Source organism: Micromesistius poutassou (genome assembly GCF_964030765.1).
Source record: "Micromesistius poutassou genome assembly, chromosome: 5".
NCBI lineage: Eukaryota > Metazoa > Chordata > Actinopteri > Gadiformes > Gadidae > Micromesistius > Micromesistius poutassou.
Window position 1 is genome coordinate 17,588,682 of NC_140275.1, and position 16,125 is coordinate 17,604,806.

At 42.7% G+C, this 16,125-nt stretch overlaps 1 protein-coding gene across 1 annotated transcript in view; it reads right to left on the reverse strand.

The window, feature by feature from the left end:
- Nucleotides 1-16,125, reverse strand: part of ccser1 (coiled-coil serine-rich protein 1) — a 104,758-nt gene that overhangs the window by 82,898 nt on the left and 5,735 nt on the right. Inside the window, exons 4-6 of the mRNA XM_084468594.1 lie at nucleotides 14,926-15,110; nucleotides 8,670-8,760; nucleotides 5,710-5,815 (exon numbers count right to left, since the gene is read on the reverse strand). Of these exons, the coding sequence (XP_084324720.1) occupies nucleotides 5,710-5,815; nucleotides 8,670-8,760; nucleotides 14,926-15,110 (382 nt within the window). The remainder of the gene's footprint in view (nucleotides 1-5,709; nucleotides 5,816-8,669; nucleotides 8,761-14,925; nucleotides 15,111-16,125) is intronic.

The window sequence follows — 16,125 nt, forward strand, 5'->3', positions numbered from 1 at the left end:
TGAAGCTCTTATTGACAAATAAATGTCTCCCCATGCACAACATGATGGGACATAACTCCAAAAAAAGATTTTATGTTTATAATTTCTATCTTATGCTGTCCTGAATACAAATAGGTTTGAATGGTCAGTCTTTAATCATTTATGCAAGGCATGTAACCAAACCCAATAAATTATAATAACAAAATAGTGAAATCAATTACACAAAAAACTGATTCAAATAGGGTTCAACTAAAGTTCTTCTGTAAATCGAGAAAGAGGCAGAAACAGAAGACAAGGGACAATGAAATGAAACAGTAAACAAGAGGGAGGAGAGGTAGGAAAGGAAAGACAGTTAAACACTGGAAGAGACAGACTGTCTGTTTCACTGAGTGTCCCACCCTACGCACAGTGACAGACTAGGACGCCTGAGCGTGTTTGACCGTCTTCCCATTGGACTACTACTCTCCTGCATAGTAATCGGTGGCCACAGAAGGAAGAAAGAAAGACAGAACAGAGAGAAGGTAGCCGGATTCAAGGCGTACGGTGCAGAGAGCACCATAACCATAGCAACAGGCAAACTACTTCCCAAAATGTAATAATTTCCTCCGTGGATATTTCGACGTGGGGAGAGCGGGAGAGGTCAGGGCTGTCACAGAAAACCGATATTGATATTCAACATGTTCAGAGGATGGCCAGCGCAATAATGCATTTAACCACTATGGAAATAGGACACTGTTATGGGACTAATGTGACCATTTCTCTTTTGACCATCCCAAAAAATTGCTTTTGGGGGGGCCTGTCAACAGTCACACGAAATGTTAGCAATTTATATTTTGGGGGGTATTACAACAAGACATTGCTTGATTATTAGTGCCTGAATATGGTAATGCTTGAAATCATTTGAGGGAAGTGCCCTATGGTTGAGAGCCTGCTGTGATAGGCCTGTCATTTCCATATCTGTTGCATCCATTCATATGAAATGAGTGAAACCTGAAATATGGAATAAGCAATGACTCAACCTATATATATATATATATATATATATATATATATATATATAAGTACTTTAAGCAATATTTATGTTACAATAGGTGTTGAAAATCTCTATTCTGACAGCCATCCCTGAAATATGGACAGTAACTTGGATCTGGTCAGTAAGATGGATCTGCCAGTCCCTCTGCTCTGCAGTGAAAAGTATGTAAATGCTAAGAAATGTGTCTTCTGTGAGTTATGTGCATACAACTCACGCCATCAACCTACGTTAACGAACAAGTCAGATGATCTGCCTATCCCACAATTAAGGTACAAAACGTTTTAAGAAAGGACCATGTATCTTAATAGTTAAGTCCTTGTTCTGACCCGGGGGCTCTTGTAGTATTTGCGTTGGGAGTCTGACAAGCGTAATGTCTCTCTCGGGTTTGTTCTGTGGATATTTTCCATCTTGTGAACACATCCTTTCTTGACCCACCGCATAAAAAATGCATCCGTCACAGGGGCATGTCGGTATTCTTTCTGAGGCAGAAAGTGCCGGTCTCCTTGGAGTGCATCTCCGTTTACCGTGTGAAAGCCATCTTCCTCGTCGCGTTTTAGCCTCGAGGCAACACCGGTGCTCCTCTTTAGACCCCCCCCCCCCCTCCTCGCTCGCGCCTCCCACTGTGGTACTGTGCACTCTTCCCTGATCCTCCGTTGGTCGTCTCTGGCCTAATAGGAGAAGCAGGTATCCATGGAGTAACAACGAGGCAGCAGGTGTCCCCTGCTGCTGTGTACTATTTTATTACCGCTCTCTTTCCCCCCCCTCCCTCTTCCCCTTTTATCCGAGGTGATGCAGGGCACATATCGACCAGGAGGAGGGGGGTGGAAGGAGTGTGTTTAATGTAATGAGTTCCATGCATCAATGTGCTATGCTCATATTTAAATGTATACGACTATCTTCCTGCACATTTTGCAGGTTACATAAAGCAGGTCAAAGCATTTTCTCTTGACCCTTGGCAGGTAAAAGTGTTTTATATTACCCCCATGGTGAGTCAATTTTGAAATGTTTGAGAAATAAAACATGATGCTGGTAATCCAAAATGGGCACAGCTCCAGTGTTCACCATTTTATATTGCATTTATTGATTTTGTGAGCATAAAAGCTCACTTTTATTTATTGAACTCTTACAAATGCATGTTTGTTTTACTCAATAAAGCAGTGTTTCACAGTAACGAGTGTCAACCTAGGAATATTTATATCAAATAATATGAAACACAATTAATGTCTCCCAAACTTTGTCATTCCTTTTTCCTTCTCTGTTCTGTCTTTCTCTCTCATCCCATCGCAAAACTCACTAATAATAATAATAATTCATTTATTTTGTATAGCGCTTTTCAATGACCCAAAGACACTTACCATTCACACACAGTCATACCGGTGGTGGTAAACTAAGATAGTAGCCACAGCTCCCCTGGGGCAGACTGACGGAAGCGTGGCTGCCATTCAGTGCCTACGGCCCTCCGACCGCCACCTCAAACATACAGCAGTCAGACACATTCACACGAGGCAAGGTGGGTGAAGTGTCTTGCCCGATGACACAACGACCATGACACAAGTGGCAAGGGCGGGGATCGAGCCGCCGACCCGCCGATCATTGGCCAACCCGCTCTATCACCTGAGCCACGGTCACCCCTCCACTAATATATACTGATCCATCTATTAGTTAGGGTCCTTTCAATTAAATGTCCTTAAATGTATATGCATATCTGAACCTACTTTATAGGCATTTAGGAATCAATACTGGTGTAAATTTGTGTGTGTGCACGTGTGCGCAATCGTGTGCTTGTGCGACAGCAGATGATCAGTGTAGCCTGAAGCCTGTCATACAGCGAGCTAAAACCTTTAGCTGATGCTTCCTGTTTGTGTTTTTGTGTGCTGGTGTTCGTGTGGACTAGCAGGTGTAAAACCATGTGTGTGCGTGCGTTGGTGTTTGTGTGAACTCGTAAGCGTATAACCGTGTGTTTGTGCGAGTGTGTTGGTGTTTGTGTGACTCGTAAGTGTACAACCGTGTGTCTGTGTAGGTGTACCATTGTGCACGTGCATGTGTACGTCTCCCGTGCGTGCCAACAGAGAAGGAAGCTTGCCTTGCCTGCAGCAAATCGATGTCCCCTTGAGGGAGTGAGAGAGACGGGAAGAGAGAGAACAGATAGAGAGAGGTAGCGATTAAGAGGGAGAGAGTCAGCAAGCCTTGCGCCAACACATTTTGCTCCTTTTTTCCTCTCCGAAATCAGAGCTTTCTCCATCCCACTCTTTATCAATATAATGTGCAGGAAACGGTGACACAGAGCAGCAGATAACCCAACACGGGGCTTGGATTCCATGTATAGCAAGTACTTTCACAAGTAAAGCATCAAGTTGCTTTACTGCTTGATTTATTTTGGGGGGAAGTGAGAAAGATCAGGCAAACTGGATACTTGACTTGACTCGAGGCCTGAGGGTGATCCTGCAGGCTTGCTCACTCAGTCCTTGAACCCTAGTCCTCGGCACTCAACATAACTTGTTCACTTTGAGTAAGTCGTTCGATTTACTTTTCACCTTCTACTCCGAAAGCCTGCTCAACCAAGGCCCTGGTAAATAAGTTACAGCCCTGTAGCTAGCGCGGGATGTATTGGCTGTGACAGCTATCTGAGAGAGTAAGCTCTGATTGTCTCCGTAAATACCTTTACGCAACAGCTCTGTACCCAGTGAGCAGTTTGGACATCTGGTGTACAAGGCTTTCCCTGCAGACGCTCATGGAAGTGACATTTTGATATCTCTTGTCTGGGATGAGCGATACTACGGTGGCCTTGTCCCAGCAGCCTAAATGTCTTTATAACCTTAACCTTGATTTTGCAGAGTTCAAAAGGTTTCTCAAAGGGCACACTCAGCAGTTTTATTTATATTTATTTGTGGTTTGGATTTGAGTGGAGCACATCTCTGTCCATTGGTTCTTCGTGCTGACTGTTGGTTTTCACAGGCAAGTTCAAGAGTTGCACGATTAACCCAAACAACACTCATAACCCCACAGTTAAAGAAAGACAATTATGTGATACATTTCAATCGAGAAAGAAAGAAAGACTTCATCCTTTTTGTTGCATAAATAACTCCAAATAACTCCAAACTCCAAAAGGTGCTGACTGGCTTAAATGGACTACCGCACGAAAAGTGTATCTACTTTGTGCGACTCAGTGTGTGTGTGGGAGTGTGTCCGTGTCTACATTGTGTGGCTGTATAGTGCTTCCTGATTTGGTGAATACCAGCCCTTGAGGGACGGCTATGTAGCTGTCCTTGTGGGGGTAAAGAGGACCTACACATATCAGTTCTGAGGTATTTCATTTCCGATTTCACCGCACCAACTATGCCATACCTGTTGTCATGGGTCCCTGCAGAAAGATAATGTTCTCTCCCTGGTGTTTCTGTATTGTGTTTGTGTGTTATTTTTCGTCTGGTTTTCTGTTGTACCACGGTGTGACGTGTTTTTATTACTGTTGCCATCTTGTCCAGGATGCTTTTGTGATGAATAGGTGCTTCTGGTAAAATAAATGAAATGTTGGATTCTAGCAAAGGAAATTACACACAAAATCTCTCAGCTCACTCCTATTTTTCCTTCAACATAAAATTCCCCGCCACCCCTTAGATCCCCCATTCATCCATCAAACGCCAAAGGGTGAAGAAAAAGGGGACAATTTCCAGCCACACCTCCCCACTGCTGTAAAACCTTGACGCAATCTTCGTCACATAGGTTATTATGTCTGCAAAGTTGCGTGTGTACACAACAACATTTTTCCAAATTAGCCACTTGTTTGTATTGGTAAGCATAAGCACAACTTATTGCCAATGGAAAGAAATGAATAAAAAATGTAGGTTCTTGTAATTACCTATGTCTGGCAGTACAGTAGTACCAAATATTAATCATGTATTTGGCTTTGAAAAGCGGCAAATTGTTTTAGATTTGTTTGTCTATCTACAAATCGAACTGCCTAGTTTACAATGAACCAAATATTTACCAATGTTCAAGTTAAAAAAAAATATTCGGGCATCATAATCAGGCTGGAATTCTCACCGCTGACTCAGTAGCCTTGGCTCCTTAGTAAATAACTCATGAGTCTTGGCACGTCCATCTCAGGCCAGAGGGGGCCACTGTGCGAAAAAGTTTACCAGTGCAGCTTCCACACATTCTAAGGGGCCCGATAGGAGGTTTGGGTCTAGTGGTAGTAGCACAGCAATAGCCAGGCCATTAACCCAGATACCTCCCCCTCTCTGGCTCTCGTCTCCATCCAGACGATGCTCGCATCTGTGTCTTTTGTCCATTAGCCCTAAAAGCTGCCATGAACAGGCAGCCTTATTATAATGGTGAGCTGTACGTGTACAATTTAATGAACAAATAGCATGGTCTTTACATTATGAAAAAGGTGCCTTATAAAAACATCAGTCCATCCGGAGCAATTAACATCTCGTCAGACTAAGCGTGGGCTGGGACTAATGCCAACGGCGTACAGACAGATGACTATGGCAGTCCAACACAGAGTAGCACACACAACGAAAAACACTGACTATCTAAGAACTTAAATGTCTCAGTCTGGAGGTGAGCGAGAATGTCAGATGACCCAGATGAACATTCTACTGTGTGTGTGTGTGTGTGTGTGTGTGTGTGTGTGTGTGTGTGTGTGTGTGTGTGTGTGTGTGTGTGTGTGTGTGTGTGTGTGTGTGTGTGTGTACCTGTGGAAGCTCTCTCTCCCTGGGGGGCGTTCAGCGGGCCCCTCTATGGGGGAGGGGAGCAGGTTCAGACACGAGGCGAGGGACTGGCTCGAGTCCTCCCTGGAAACTGAACACACACAATCACAAAAACATACACGCACACAGACACACACACATACATACACTTTTCAGTACATTTATTTTAGGCATGAAAAAAGGCATTTTTTTAGGCATTGACTAAATCAATTGTACTGCGATGGCCTTTCGCATCAAGCCACCTATTAGACTCAACGGTGGCTTATCCTTTTCGGGAGGACTCTATAATGGCGAGTCCCTAGGCACTCCTAAACCATAATTGGTCCATTTTTTAATTGCAGTCCGAGGTTGACCCGAGTTGGAGCATCTGGACGGGGTTGACGACGGAGCCGGGATCGGGCCGATCCTCCAGCCAGTGTTAAAACCCCTCTGCCCGCCCTGTGATGCTAAAGGGCAGGAGTCACAGCTGGAAGAGTGGGAAACGCCGGAGCCCAGGAGTCCAGGGTGCCCGCTGGCCATAAATTGCCATGAACCTGCCAGATTTTTAATAGAGGCTACAACTAGCCACCTGAGGGGAGTAAGAGGATGAGTGCCATTCAGAGAGCGAGCGGGGACGTGCGTCGTGTTATTTTGTGTATGTATGTGTTCAAAGGGATGGTGGTGGGTGTGGATTGTAATAAGTGCGTCATTGTGTGTGTGTGTGTGTGTGTGTGTGTGTGTGTGTGTGTGTGTGTGTGTGTGTGTGTGTAAAGTAAAGTAAAGGGCGATGATGGTGGTGGTGGTGGCAGACGGGGTAATAATAAGTGCGTCAGTGCGTGTGTGCACTCTCTTGCACTTCTCCCACCTTTTTATCCACGTGTTCAAATATGCGTGCATATTGCCCCTTTGCGTGCTTTTTCGGGTGAGGGCTGTGTGAGCCGCCTTAGGTTCTGTGTGACCCAAGGCGCGTCTCTTCGACTCTAAATCTTAATTTGAATGAATAATTTCATGCTGCAGACTGTAACTCCACTGTCTCAAAGCACACAGGCTTAGTCACTTGACTTTATGAGTACAATTTATCAAACATTTAATTTCATGCCACGGCCTTCAGAACCATTAAGCCTGAATAAAGAAATAACGGTGCATGCAAAGGAAAGGCTGCGAATAACTACGGAGCTGTGTATGTGTGCGTGTGTGTCTCTGTCTGTATGTATGTGTGCACGTATGTCTCTGTATGTGTGCGTTGATCAATGAGGGACTATGTGTATGTGTCAACTACCTACTCTAATATGATATGGATCCCCCTGGGTCTGAAATAAAGAATTATATATAACCATGTTGATGTGCCGTGTTTGTTTACTTTCAGTTTTGCCAAGAGCGAAAACATTATTAGGTTGGAGGCAGTTCCTGTTTTGCTCATTTAAAATATCCGGACAAGCAATCTTTCTTTAATTCTCTTGGACTTAATATTTTAATGCATTTGGTACTCAACTAAAATGTGTTGGGCACAATTATAATCTTGAGCATAGCCTGCAGATGCATGCATCCGACTTACACAGAAACTGACCTAAAGCCTGGATCAGAGTCAGAGTCAGAGAACTACCCTGCATCTCCCTTTTTTTTTTAACACAATAAAGAGTGTTGCATGATAATCAGTTTTATTAAAATGTGACACTTCAAATAGACAATTTTAAAATCACCGTAAACCCATTTTACTGGGAGGAATACAGTTTGCAGTCATTCATGAACAGCTGGTTTGGACTTGAGAATTTAGGTATTGACTGAGTTGAGATTTACAAGATACGTGTATAACTTATAACTTAAAACATAAAGAACACACAAGAACAAGATTCTTCGTAGATTCTTGAACGTTTTTTGAAATGTGAAGGGCGTCAGAGATGGGAGGATAAAAAGCCCAAACGACAACAAAATAACAGATTTAGATCCAAGCTGCACCAATAAAAGCATGTGGCAGGTGCCGACTTAGTGCCGTCAAGTGAGAGAATGCAGCGGTTGAATCTGTCAGTTTATTTAGAGAAAAGACACAGAAGGGCAAAGCAACAGGAAGGTGGCATGAGTTTTAGGAGGAAGAAGGGCAACCAGGAAGAGAACAAGTAGTGATTTTATCAGAGGAACCAGCAGGAGTAACTGTGTGTTCACACCAAAAGACACATTTTTCACCTGGTCGCGCTGTCGCCAAAGTTTTGGCGCGCAGCGAATTTTGACGCGCAACATCTTTTGCCCGCCAACGGTGCTGTATGCCAATTCATTCTCATCAACCATGGCCGAGATAACCACCATTGCATTTCTTTACCTGTTGTGGTAGAGGGAGAGACGTCGGAATGCCCGTCGTTTATGGGTTCATAATATCATCCAGAGGCGCACACAGCTTTGTGCCGTGATAATATATATATATATATATTATTATATCTATATAATATATATTATATTATATAGATATTTATATATTATATAATATAATTAATATCATATAATATTATATATAGAGCTCCGGGAGTCGCAAACGGCACCAATCACTTTCTCCTCTAAGCTGCGGTTCACTGCGGAGTGCAGGGTTAGGGTCAGTGCGGAGTTGGCCCGGCCGGTTGAACGCCGGTTTTTACGTTACTTCACCCAGGGAGTGAACGCTGATTGGCTGTCACCACGCGAATGTCGTGGCAAAGTTCAAATATTTCAACTCCAGTGAAATTGTCGCGCTGCAAATCCTCGTGAACGCGCTCGTCCGTGACAGGGCAAAATGTCGCGCCGTCAATCAAATCTTGCCACAGCTTTTTCTAGTGACAAATTTCACCCGATTCGCATCTCTACGTTGACTTTGTATGGAATCGTGTCGCCCCGTCGCGTTTGGTGTGAGCAAACATTTAGGCATACAAAAAGGCAAGGAAAAAGACCACCCGGTGTGCAAGAATAGGTTTCTGTAAAAAAAATAAAGCTTGTGTAGTTACCATGACGATGGCGCTGATCGTCAGAGAGGTCTAGATCCAACATCAGATCGTCTTCATCCAACTCTGAGGAGCCCATGTTGTTCAGCATATCCTGGGGGATGGAGAAATGTCCATTGTAAATATTTAAAAGAAAATAACAAAATTCAGATAATTATCAATCCCATGTATGGGATATTCTTTTGGAACATATTGTGAGGATTCTTGTTTCAGTCTACTTTTATGAAATGCTGCACCTTATCCAGTCCATGAAAACTCATTAGCATTTTTGAAATGTGTGCCAATTCGTTTTTTTCGATCCAACCACATTTATTAAAACGGTTCATCATTATTTGCATAATACTTTGATTTTGCTTGTCAAGAATAAAAACTAATTAATTTTAATTTGTGACCTTTACTAGGTTCATCCAAACATAATATTATTAGGACAAATTCAACAGTTACAAGGTTGAAGGTTTGCATTATTATATATTCATTACAAGGGTTGAATATTTGTGGCATTTTAATGGAATTGTTACGTGATGCTCTAGGGTAGCAGCCATAGCAGGTGAATTGTACCCACATAAAATACAATATGGGTAAATAACTGCATTAATTCCACCCCTATATGGAAAGAAAATGTGAAAGAAATCAAACAAAAGGTTCACAAGGAGAGAGAAGACCCCAGGTCTAATCTACATTTCTATTATGAAGTGCCATTATAATGTGCCTATAACTTGTCGAGATTATGTATCATGGTATTGTTCTGCTACTAGCAGAATGAACTACTAATACATTAACTACTCTATAGCTATGGGGCTGAAATTTAGTAAATGACACTCAACCATTTCATGCACAACCATCCCATCTGTACTATTCATCTTTCCAGAATATCCAGGCCATTTAGGCAGAATTTACATACCCTTGCCTAAAAAATGGGTATTCAGAAAATAATTCCTTGTCATAAAACTGGGATTGTGGCGCAGTTATTGTTTGGAATGGCAGGACTGCCCTCTAGTGGAGCCAAGAAGAAGAAGAATAAGTTGAGTATTTAAAGAGGATTCACTGAATATGTGTATTCTACAAAGAATTCTACAAAATGCTACAGCTGGTGAAGGGACATTCTCGTTCAAACCTCACATTGATATCCATGTGTTGGAGACAGTACTAGACCTTAGCATCAAATCAAACTAATAAATCATACATTGTGATGTGATGTATGTGTACCCCAAACACCTAATGAAATGTTTTCCACGGCAATATCTTGGAAAATCTCCATATAATACATTTGTACAGGCCGCCATGCTGTACTGCGTATGCAAGAGCAATATTGGATCATTGCGACAGGAGCAAAAATGGAAACTGGATTCAAACACATCGCAGGGGTAATTCAATGGAACACAGGGCTTATTTTTGCAGCATTAGAGCTAATAGCTACATGGTATTGGAATAGCCATGAAGACCATATTATTCCACTGCAAGACTTCATTTGGAGCTAAATTACCTATTTTAATGGGCGCCTAGAGCCACAAGACTTTTTTAGAAGAGGCTTTTAAAATCCAGAGGTGCCCGCTGTCTAACCTCGCATGTACGTTTTTGCGGGAGAGTAATCCCCATGTCCGTACGTATTTTATACACATTAGAATTTATATATTATGAGATCATACAGATTTTGGCACTCGTTACGAGGGGACGACATGTCGTTACAGACGGCCAAGCTGACACCCGAGCCCAGAGAGGAGAGGAAGCGGGGCGCAGACGGAGGGGTGACTCATCCAAAGCTATTAAGAGCCATCGATGAAAATGTCATACGTTTTCTGTGTAAATCACTTTTATTTTCCATGCCTCAGGGCTGGGGGGGTCACATGGATCCAGTGAGCGGTGTCAGTGGGAAAGAAACCATGTTCGAGGACCTGTGGTACTGAAGTAGCTCACAAGTATGAGCATGTATTGGCCTGGGGGAAATACTACTAATTAAATGGAATATCCAGTGGAATGTTGTATTATCCGCTTCGACATGAATGTACAAGTTATAATTTCTCGTGTCACGTATTTTGGAAGTGCGAGCTAAATGGATTATTTCGGATGATCTGTCTTTCATCTATCAACTACTGATCATAATACATGGATGATCCACAACCATCACTGAAGATGTTGAAGTGCATCAGTAGATGTATTTCACAACTGATGAATTGCACCAACGCCATTGTAACCAAGGCCTCATCAGATCTTACAGGAAGGTAATGTATGAGAGACTGCTTGCTTGTGAAATTTTTAATATATTCATCTAAAAATATGCCTTGTGAGTGTATGTGTTGTACGTGTTGACGATTGTTTATGCATAAAATATACGCTCCGTACAGACAGGTTTATACCAGCTGCTCTCCTTTTAATCTCAAAGGGTTAGAATGAGCCACGCAAACAATAATACAGATGATAAATATTGACATAGCAAGGCAGCAGTGTTAATAGCTAAAAACAACATTGTATGTATACGCAGTGCGTATTGAATATGTACTGCTCAAATATGTGGAGACATTTTAGTAAAACGCAGAGTGCGTTCCTCTTACAATGGTTAACAGCTCAAAAGTACAGATTCACGCCCAATACAGTGGAGGCAGAAGGGAGAGTTAAAGGCTAACTTGGGGATTTTTCAACCTGGACCACAATTTCCAATAATTTTGGAAGTTGCAGCTGTAATCCGCGTCAACGGGCTGCAATGTAATCCTTTGGGGCTATAGGCGCTGTCATTTAACATCCTCTAAAATTGCTTGTTTTAGTCCAGAGCTACCCATTAAAAGGGGATCTCTCTTATCCCTGTACCCCCAGCCCTATTTTCACCCACAACGCCTTTGTAAAGGTTTAGCTTCATTAAGGGCCGCTGATTACTTCTGGGTATCAAGTTTGTAATTGGAAGGTTCAGGTATAAGGTTGAGTTGTTGTCATGGATCTGGCCGGTTAGGACAATGCATCATGGTAGAGGTCTTTACAGTCGTACCAGTGGATTTATCACAGTGACGCATACAAACTGCTTCCAACAGTTGTGTACATGGAACAGCAGCTCCCTGAATCCCTGAAATGTGCTACAGAGACCAAACCACGCGTAGGCCGGCCAACCTCTGGTGGATCAACCTTGAGTCTTGGTAGTATATGTACAGCACTCTGATGATGTTGTATTCATCAGAGTGTGGGCCTTGCATGGTTGACTCCGCTGTCGGTGTGTATTAACCGTTGTAAGTCGCTTTGGATAAAAGCGTCTAAATGCCATAAATGTAAATGTGAAATGTATTGTAGGAGCAAAAGACCAGGAAATGAATTAAGCCCTGAGGTATCAATAGTAACACGAGATAGAGGATAGAGTAATGCAATGTTTATTCCCTCTAAAGCTGCTTTCACATATGGATGTACAACCCGCTATTCTCCCGACAGGCCGTATATGTGAAAGACATATCCTGACGTTGGACCTCCTGAAAAAAAGACTACCCCTGAGGTAGTATTTTAGCTGGTGGAAATGTTAATTACCTTATATGTGAATGAGCAGTAGATGGTCGGCATTTCACACCAGTTGAGTGGGTGTGTTGATGACGCTTCGGTCTACGTTTGCATGTCATTGAGTGGCACCCGCACCCTAAACGATAATCAGCCTGTTGCCTTTTGTTAGCTGAATGGTTTAAAAAATATTTACTCTCGTAACAATTATTATTGACAACAGTTAGCTGAACATTATAGGGTCACGTCCTTCCACTCCCTGTATTAGCAGTTAAACACGGAAATCAACTACATGTGTTTGTTAGATGTGAAATGAAGCCAAAAAAGACACTCTCTTCCTCCGGTAATACAGTCGTTCACGATGCCTTTCTTCCTCGTTGTTTCGTCTATTTGTCTCTAACTCATGCTCCAATCTGTCATCGATCGATGCAGATGTTGTGGATGCAACGGAATATATGATGCATTGTTGAAGCAACATTTAAGATGATCACGATGAGTTCTGCCCGTTCTGCCTCTGTGCTGTCTGTGGTCAAACCAAAACAAACCGAGAGCCTACGTCATATCCCGCCCCTTGCAAGCCCGCCCCCCTAAACCAGCCGGAGATTCTACTGATGACTAAGCGACACCAATGTCCACATATCGGGCATCAAGTGTGAATAAGTGTGATGACCCTCACGGTCGAACCTCTTGATCCACAAATGCGGAGAAACGACGGAGGACATATGTGAAAACGGCTAAAGAGACAACCCCAGTCCAGGAGGAATCGGAATGTTTCTGTTGATCAAACTGCACTTTTTGGATTCCTCCACTAAACGTAAAAAGTCAGCGTAAAGTGTTTTGAATGGAGGCAGCTGCTTCCTGATCACAGGTGGAGGAGAGGAGAGTGTGTAAGCTAAGAAATTATCTTGGTCCACCACAACCCTGGAGGACGAATGCTGTTTTTAAAAGACTCAGCAAGAAGCTCCAGGTTGTAGAGAGGTCCTCACAGGACCCTCGCCTCACCCTCACTGGCCTGACTGTGCAGGATGAGAGAACCAAGCCAAATGGGTGGTGCTCAGCCCCCATCTGAGCTCCCCATTCATTTTCTATATCTCTGTCCCACAAAAATAAAAAATAAATAAATTAACAGGGAGGCAAAAGTGCTGACCAAGGAACACACATGCATCCTGGGGAGCTACTTGGAGGTACTGTACACAAGAAGAAGACATCAGCAGTCACTCAAGGTTGTTTGGACAGACTAATGCTGGTAGAAAGATTCCCCGCCTGCACACCACTGATAAATGATCTCCTTCCACTTTAAGTTATTCCCTTAACTTCTGTGATTATGACTTGTGAATTACATGTGGCCGTGTCGAATCTGGGGGTTTGTTCCACACACACACACACACACACACACACACACACACACACACACACACACACACACACACACACACACACACACACACACACACACACACACACACACACACGTTAAAGACCTTAACACGTTAAAGACCTTAAATATAACGCATCATTTATAAACTGCACTGTACATTGCAGTTTATGCTCACTCTGTTGATACAAGCTAAACTACTACTTAGCTCCTGCTACACACAAGATAGAGGTCCATTGTGTAGAATTTAGCGGCATCTAGCGGAAATGTCTTGCAGAATTGGAATATAATTCTCCAAAGTTTTAAGTGTTTTTATTTATTTATTTTTATTTATTTTGCATTTCCGTGCTTTATTATAGAGGGGGATAGACAGGAAGGTATGGGAGATAGAGAGGAAGACGGTGAGGCCAATGGGGTGCCCCAAAGTTAAGTCTTAAAAGTGTAAAAAAAAAAAAAAATGAAAATGAGAATCTTTGTGTATTCCTTAGAATAGAATGAGCCAAAAAGGTAAATAGGCTGTTCCCTCCACCATGTCCTACAACAAATACAATCACCATGGTGACTATGTTTAGAGCCATAAACAAAATTTAAAAATAAAATCGACCTTGGTGCCATTCAAATCAATGTTGAATTTTTGCAAAAAGGAAATACCTACAAGCACCTTACACAATACCAGCCAGTACAGGCCAACATAGTCCTTGGAAAGGGAGGGTAGAGGCCGGGGGCAACCTCACCGATATTGACATTTTTTTTTTTTTTTTTTACACATTGGACCACTAAGGTAAGTTAAAAGTGAAAGTTGAAAAGCAGTGTATTTGAGATTTAAAAAAAGGCTAGCTTACTTAACCCTGTAAAAATGACTTGTCGCACTTCTTCTCTAAAGTCTCTAAACGTACTGGCAGGAAGGCATTGTTGGGACAAAATGCACCAAAGAAGTGAAGAGCCCACAACCACTTGAATGGAAGCAAATGGGGATTGAGATGTCTTGGTTTGGAAGGCAGAGAGAGCAGAGCTACGATGCTCTGCAGGGAGGGATAACAGCTCCTAGTCAGCCTGGGTAGGCTTGTGAGTCACCAGGAGAAGCTTATAGAGAGAGGGAGGCTCTGCTTGCATTGATGTATTTATATTTAGGTGGTAGTTATCGGAATCAGATAGAAGGGTTTGACTTTTGTTTGGATGGAATTAATGTAAAGAGGAAAGTGTTACTGCAGGATTACAAGGCCTGCTGCCTTTGAACTTTATGAAAGAATGATTGACATTTGGTTTGTACATTTTTTGTTGCCACAAAGACAGGTTTGTGGTCTGGAACAACCAACTCAGCAAATACTCTCACTTGCACTTTCGCTTGCATTCTCATTCACACACACTCACACACACACACGCGCACATGCGTAGACACACGCACACTTAACCTACCAGGCTGCCCAGTTTGGACGAGGAGGAGTTGTTCCTGTGCTTGATAAGACCGAAGACCTCGATGCCATGCGCGTCACCGTGGGTGCCTTGGATACGGGGTCCACCAGCCCCTTCGGAGGAGGAACGCAGCCGTCTCTCCAGCCTCATGACGCCGTGATAGGGGCTCACACTGCTGCACATGGAGGCTGCCCAGGAGAGAGGATAGAAGTCAGGGCACAAGGTGGGCTTCACGCTTCACAGGCCCATTTGGGATCCAGCCCCTGTAGTTCTCCTTTCCAAATCGGTTCTCATGCTAATCATTCTTAGACACATCTGTCCTTTTTTAGGCTCATGAATGGGTTCTTTGATTCTACAGTAAAACAATTTTGTTTCTCTTACTTCGTATGAGCTGTCTACATTAGGGATCGACCAATATGGATTTTTTTAGGGCCGATACCGTTTTTTTTTCATCAGCCTTAGCCAATGACTGATACGCCAATGCCGATTTTCTTGAGCCGACATTTGGAGCCGATACTGCTTTTGCTCCCTCAATTTACATCAAAAAAATTATACAATGGTGATAAAAAAAATGTTACAAGTTTCAATTTAAAAAAGGAACATTTATTGAACTGTCTGTAAATCATGCCTGGGAAAAAAAATTTAAATAAAAAATTTAAACTGGCGAAAAAAAATCGGCTCCTGCCGATACAAGTAAATAAACGCAAATAACGCAAATATCGGCAGATAATATTGGACGGCCGATATATTGGTCGATCACTAGTCTACATACAGTGCCCGGAGCAGGAAGCATAAGAACATGACTACAAAAATAACAATGACAAGGAGAACATGTACTGAATCCGGATATCCCTCTATGTCCTGCCATCCAACTCGCCAACATTCCAGTCGTTCAGTGGTGAGATGCGAACACAAGAACAAGGTTCGTCCTAAGACATGATTATTGTCTGTTATAATATGCATCATTGGGTTTCATATTATATTGCTTAGCAACCATTGAATCCTTACACAAACATTAACACGACCGCTAGAATATCAATTCCTCCCCTGGCAACAAAAATACATTCTTAATACTCATAAAGAGCATCAATTGGCCCGTCTTGGTACTCTGTAGCCATTTTCCCCAAGAACCCTGGGTTAGAACAGGGTTAGAACCTCTGCCCAGCCTGGGCAGAGGTTCTAACCCTTGGTTCAAAGCGACCT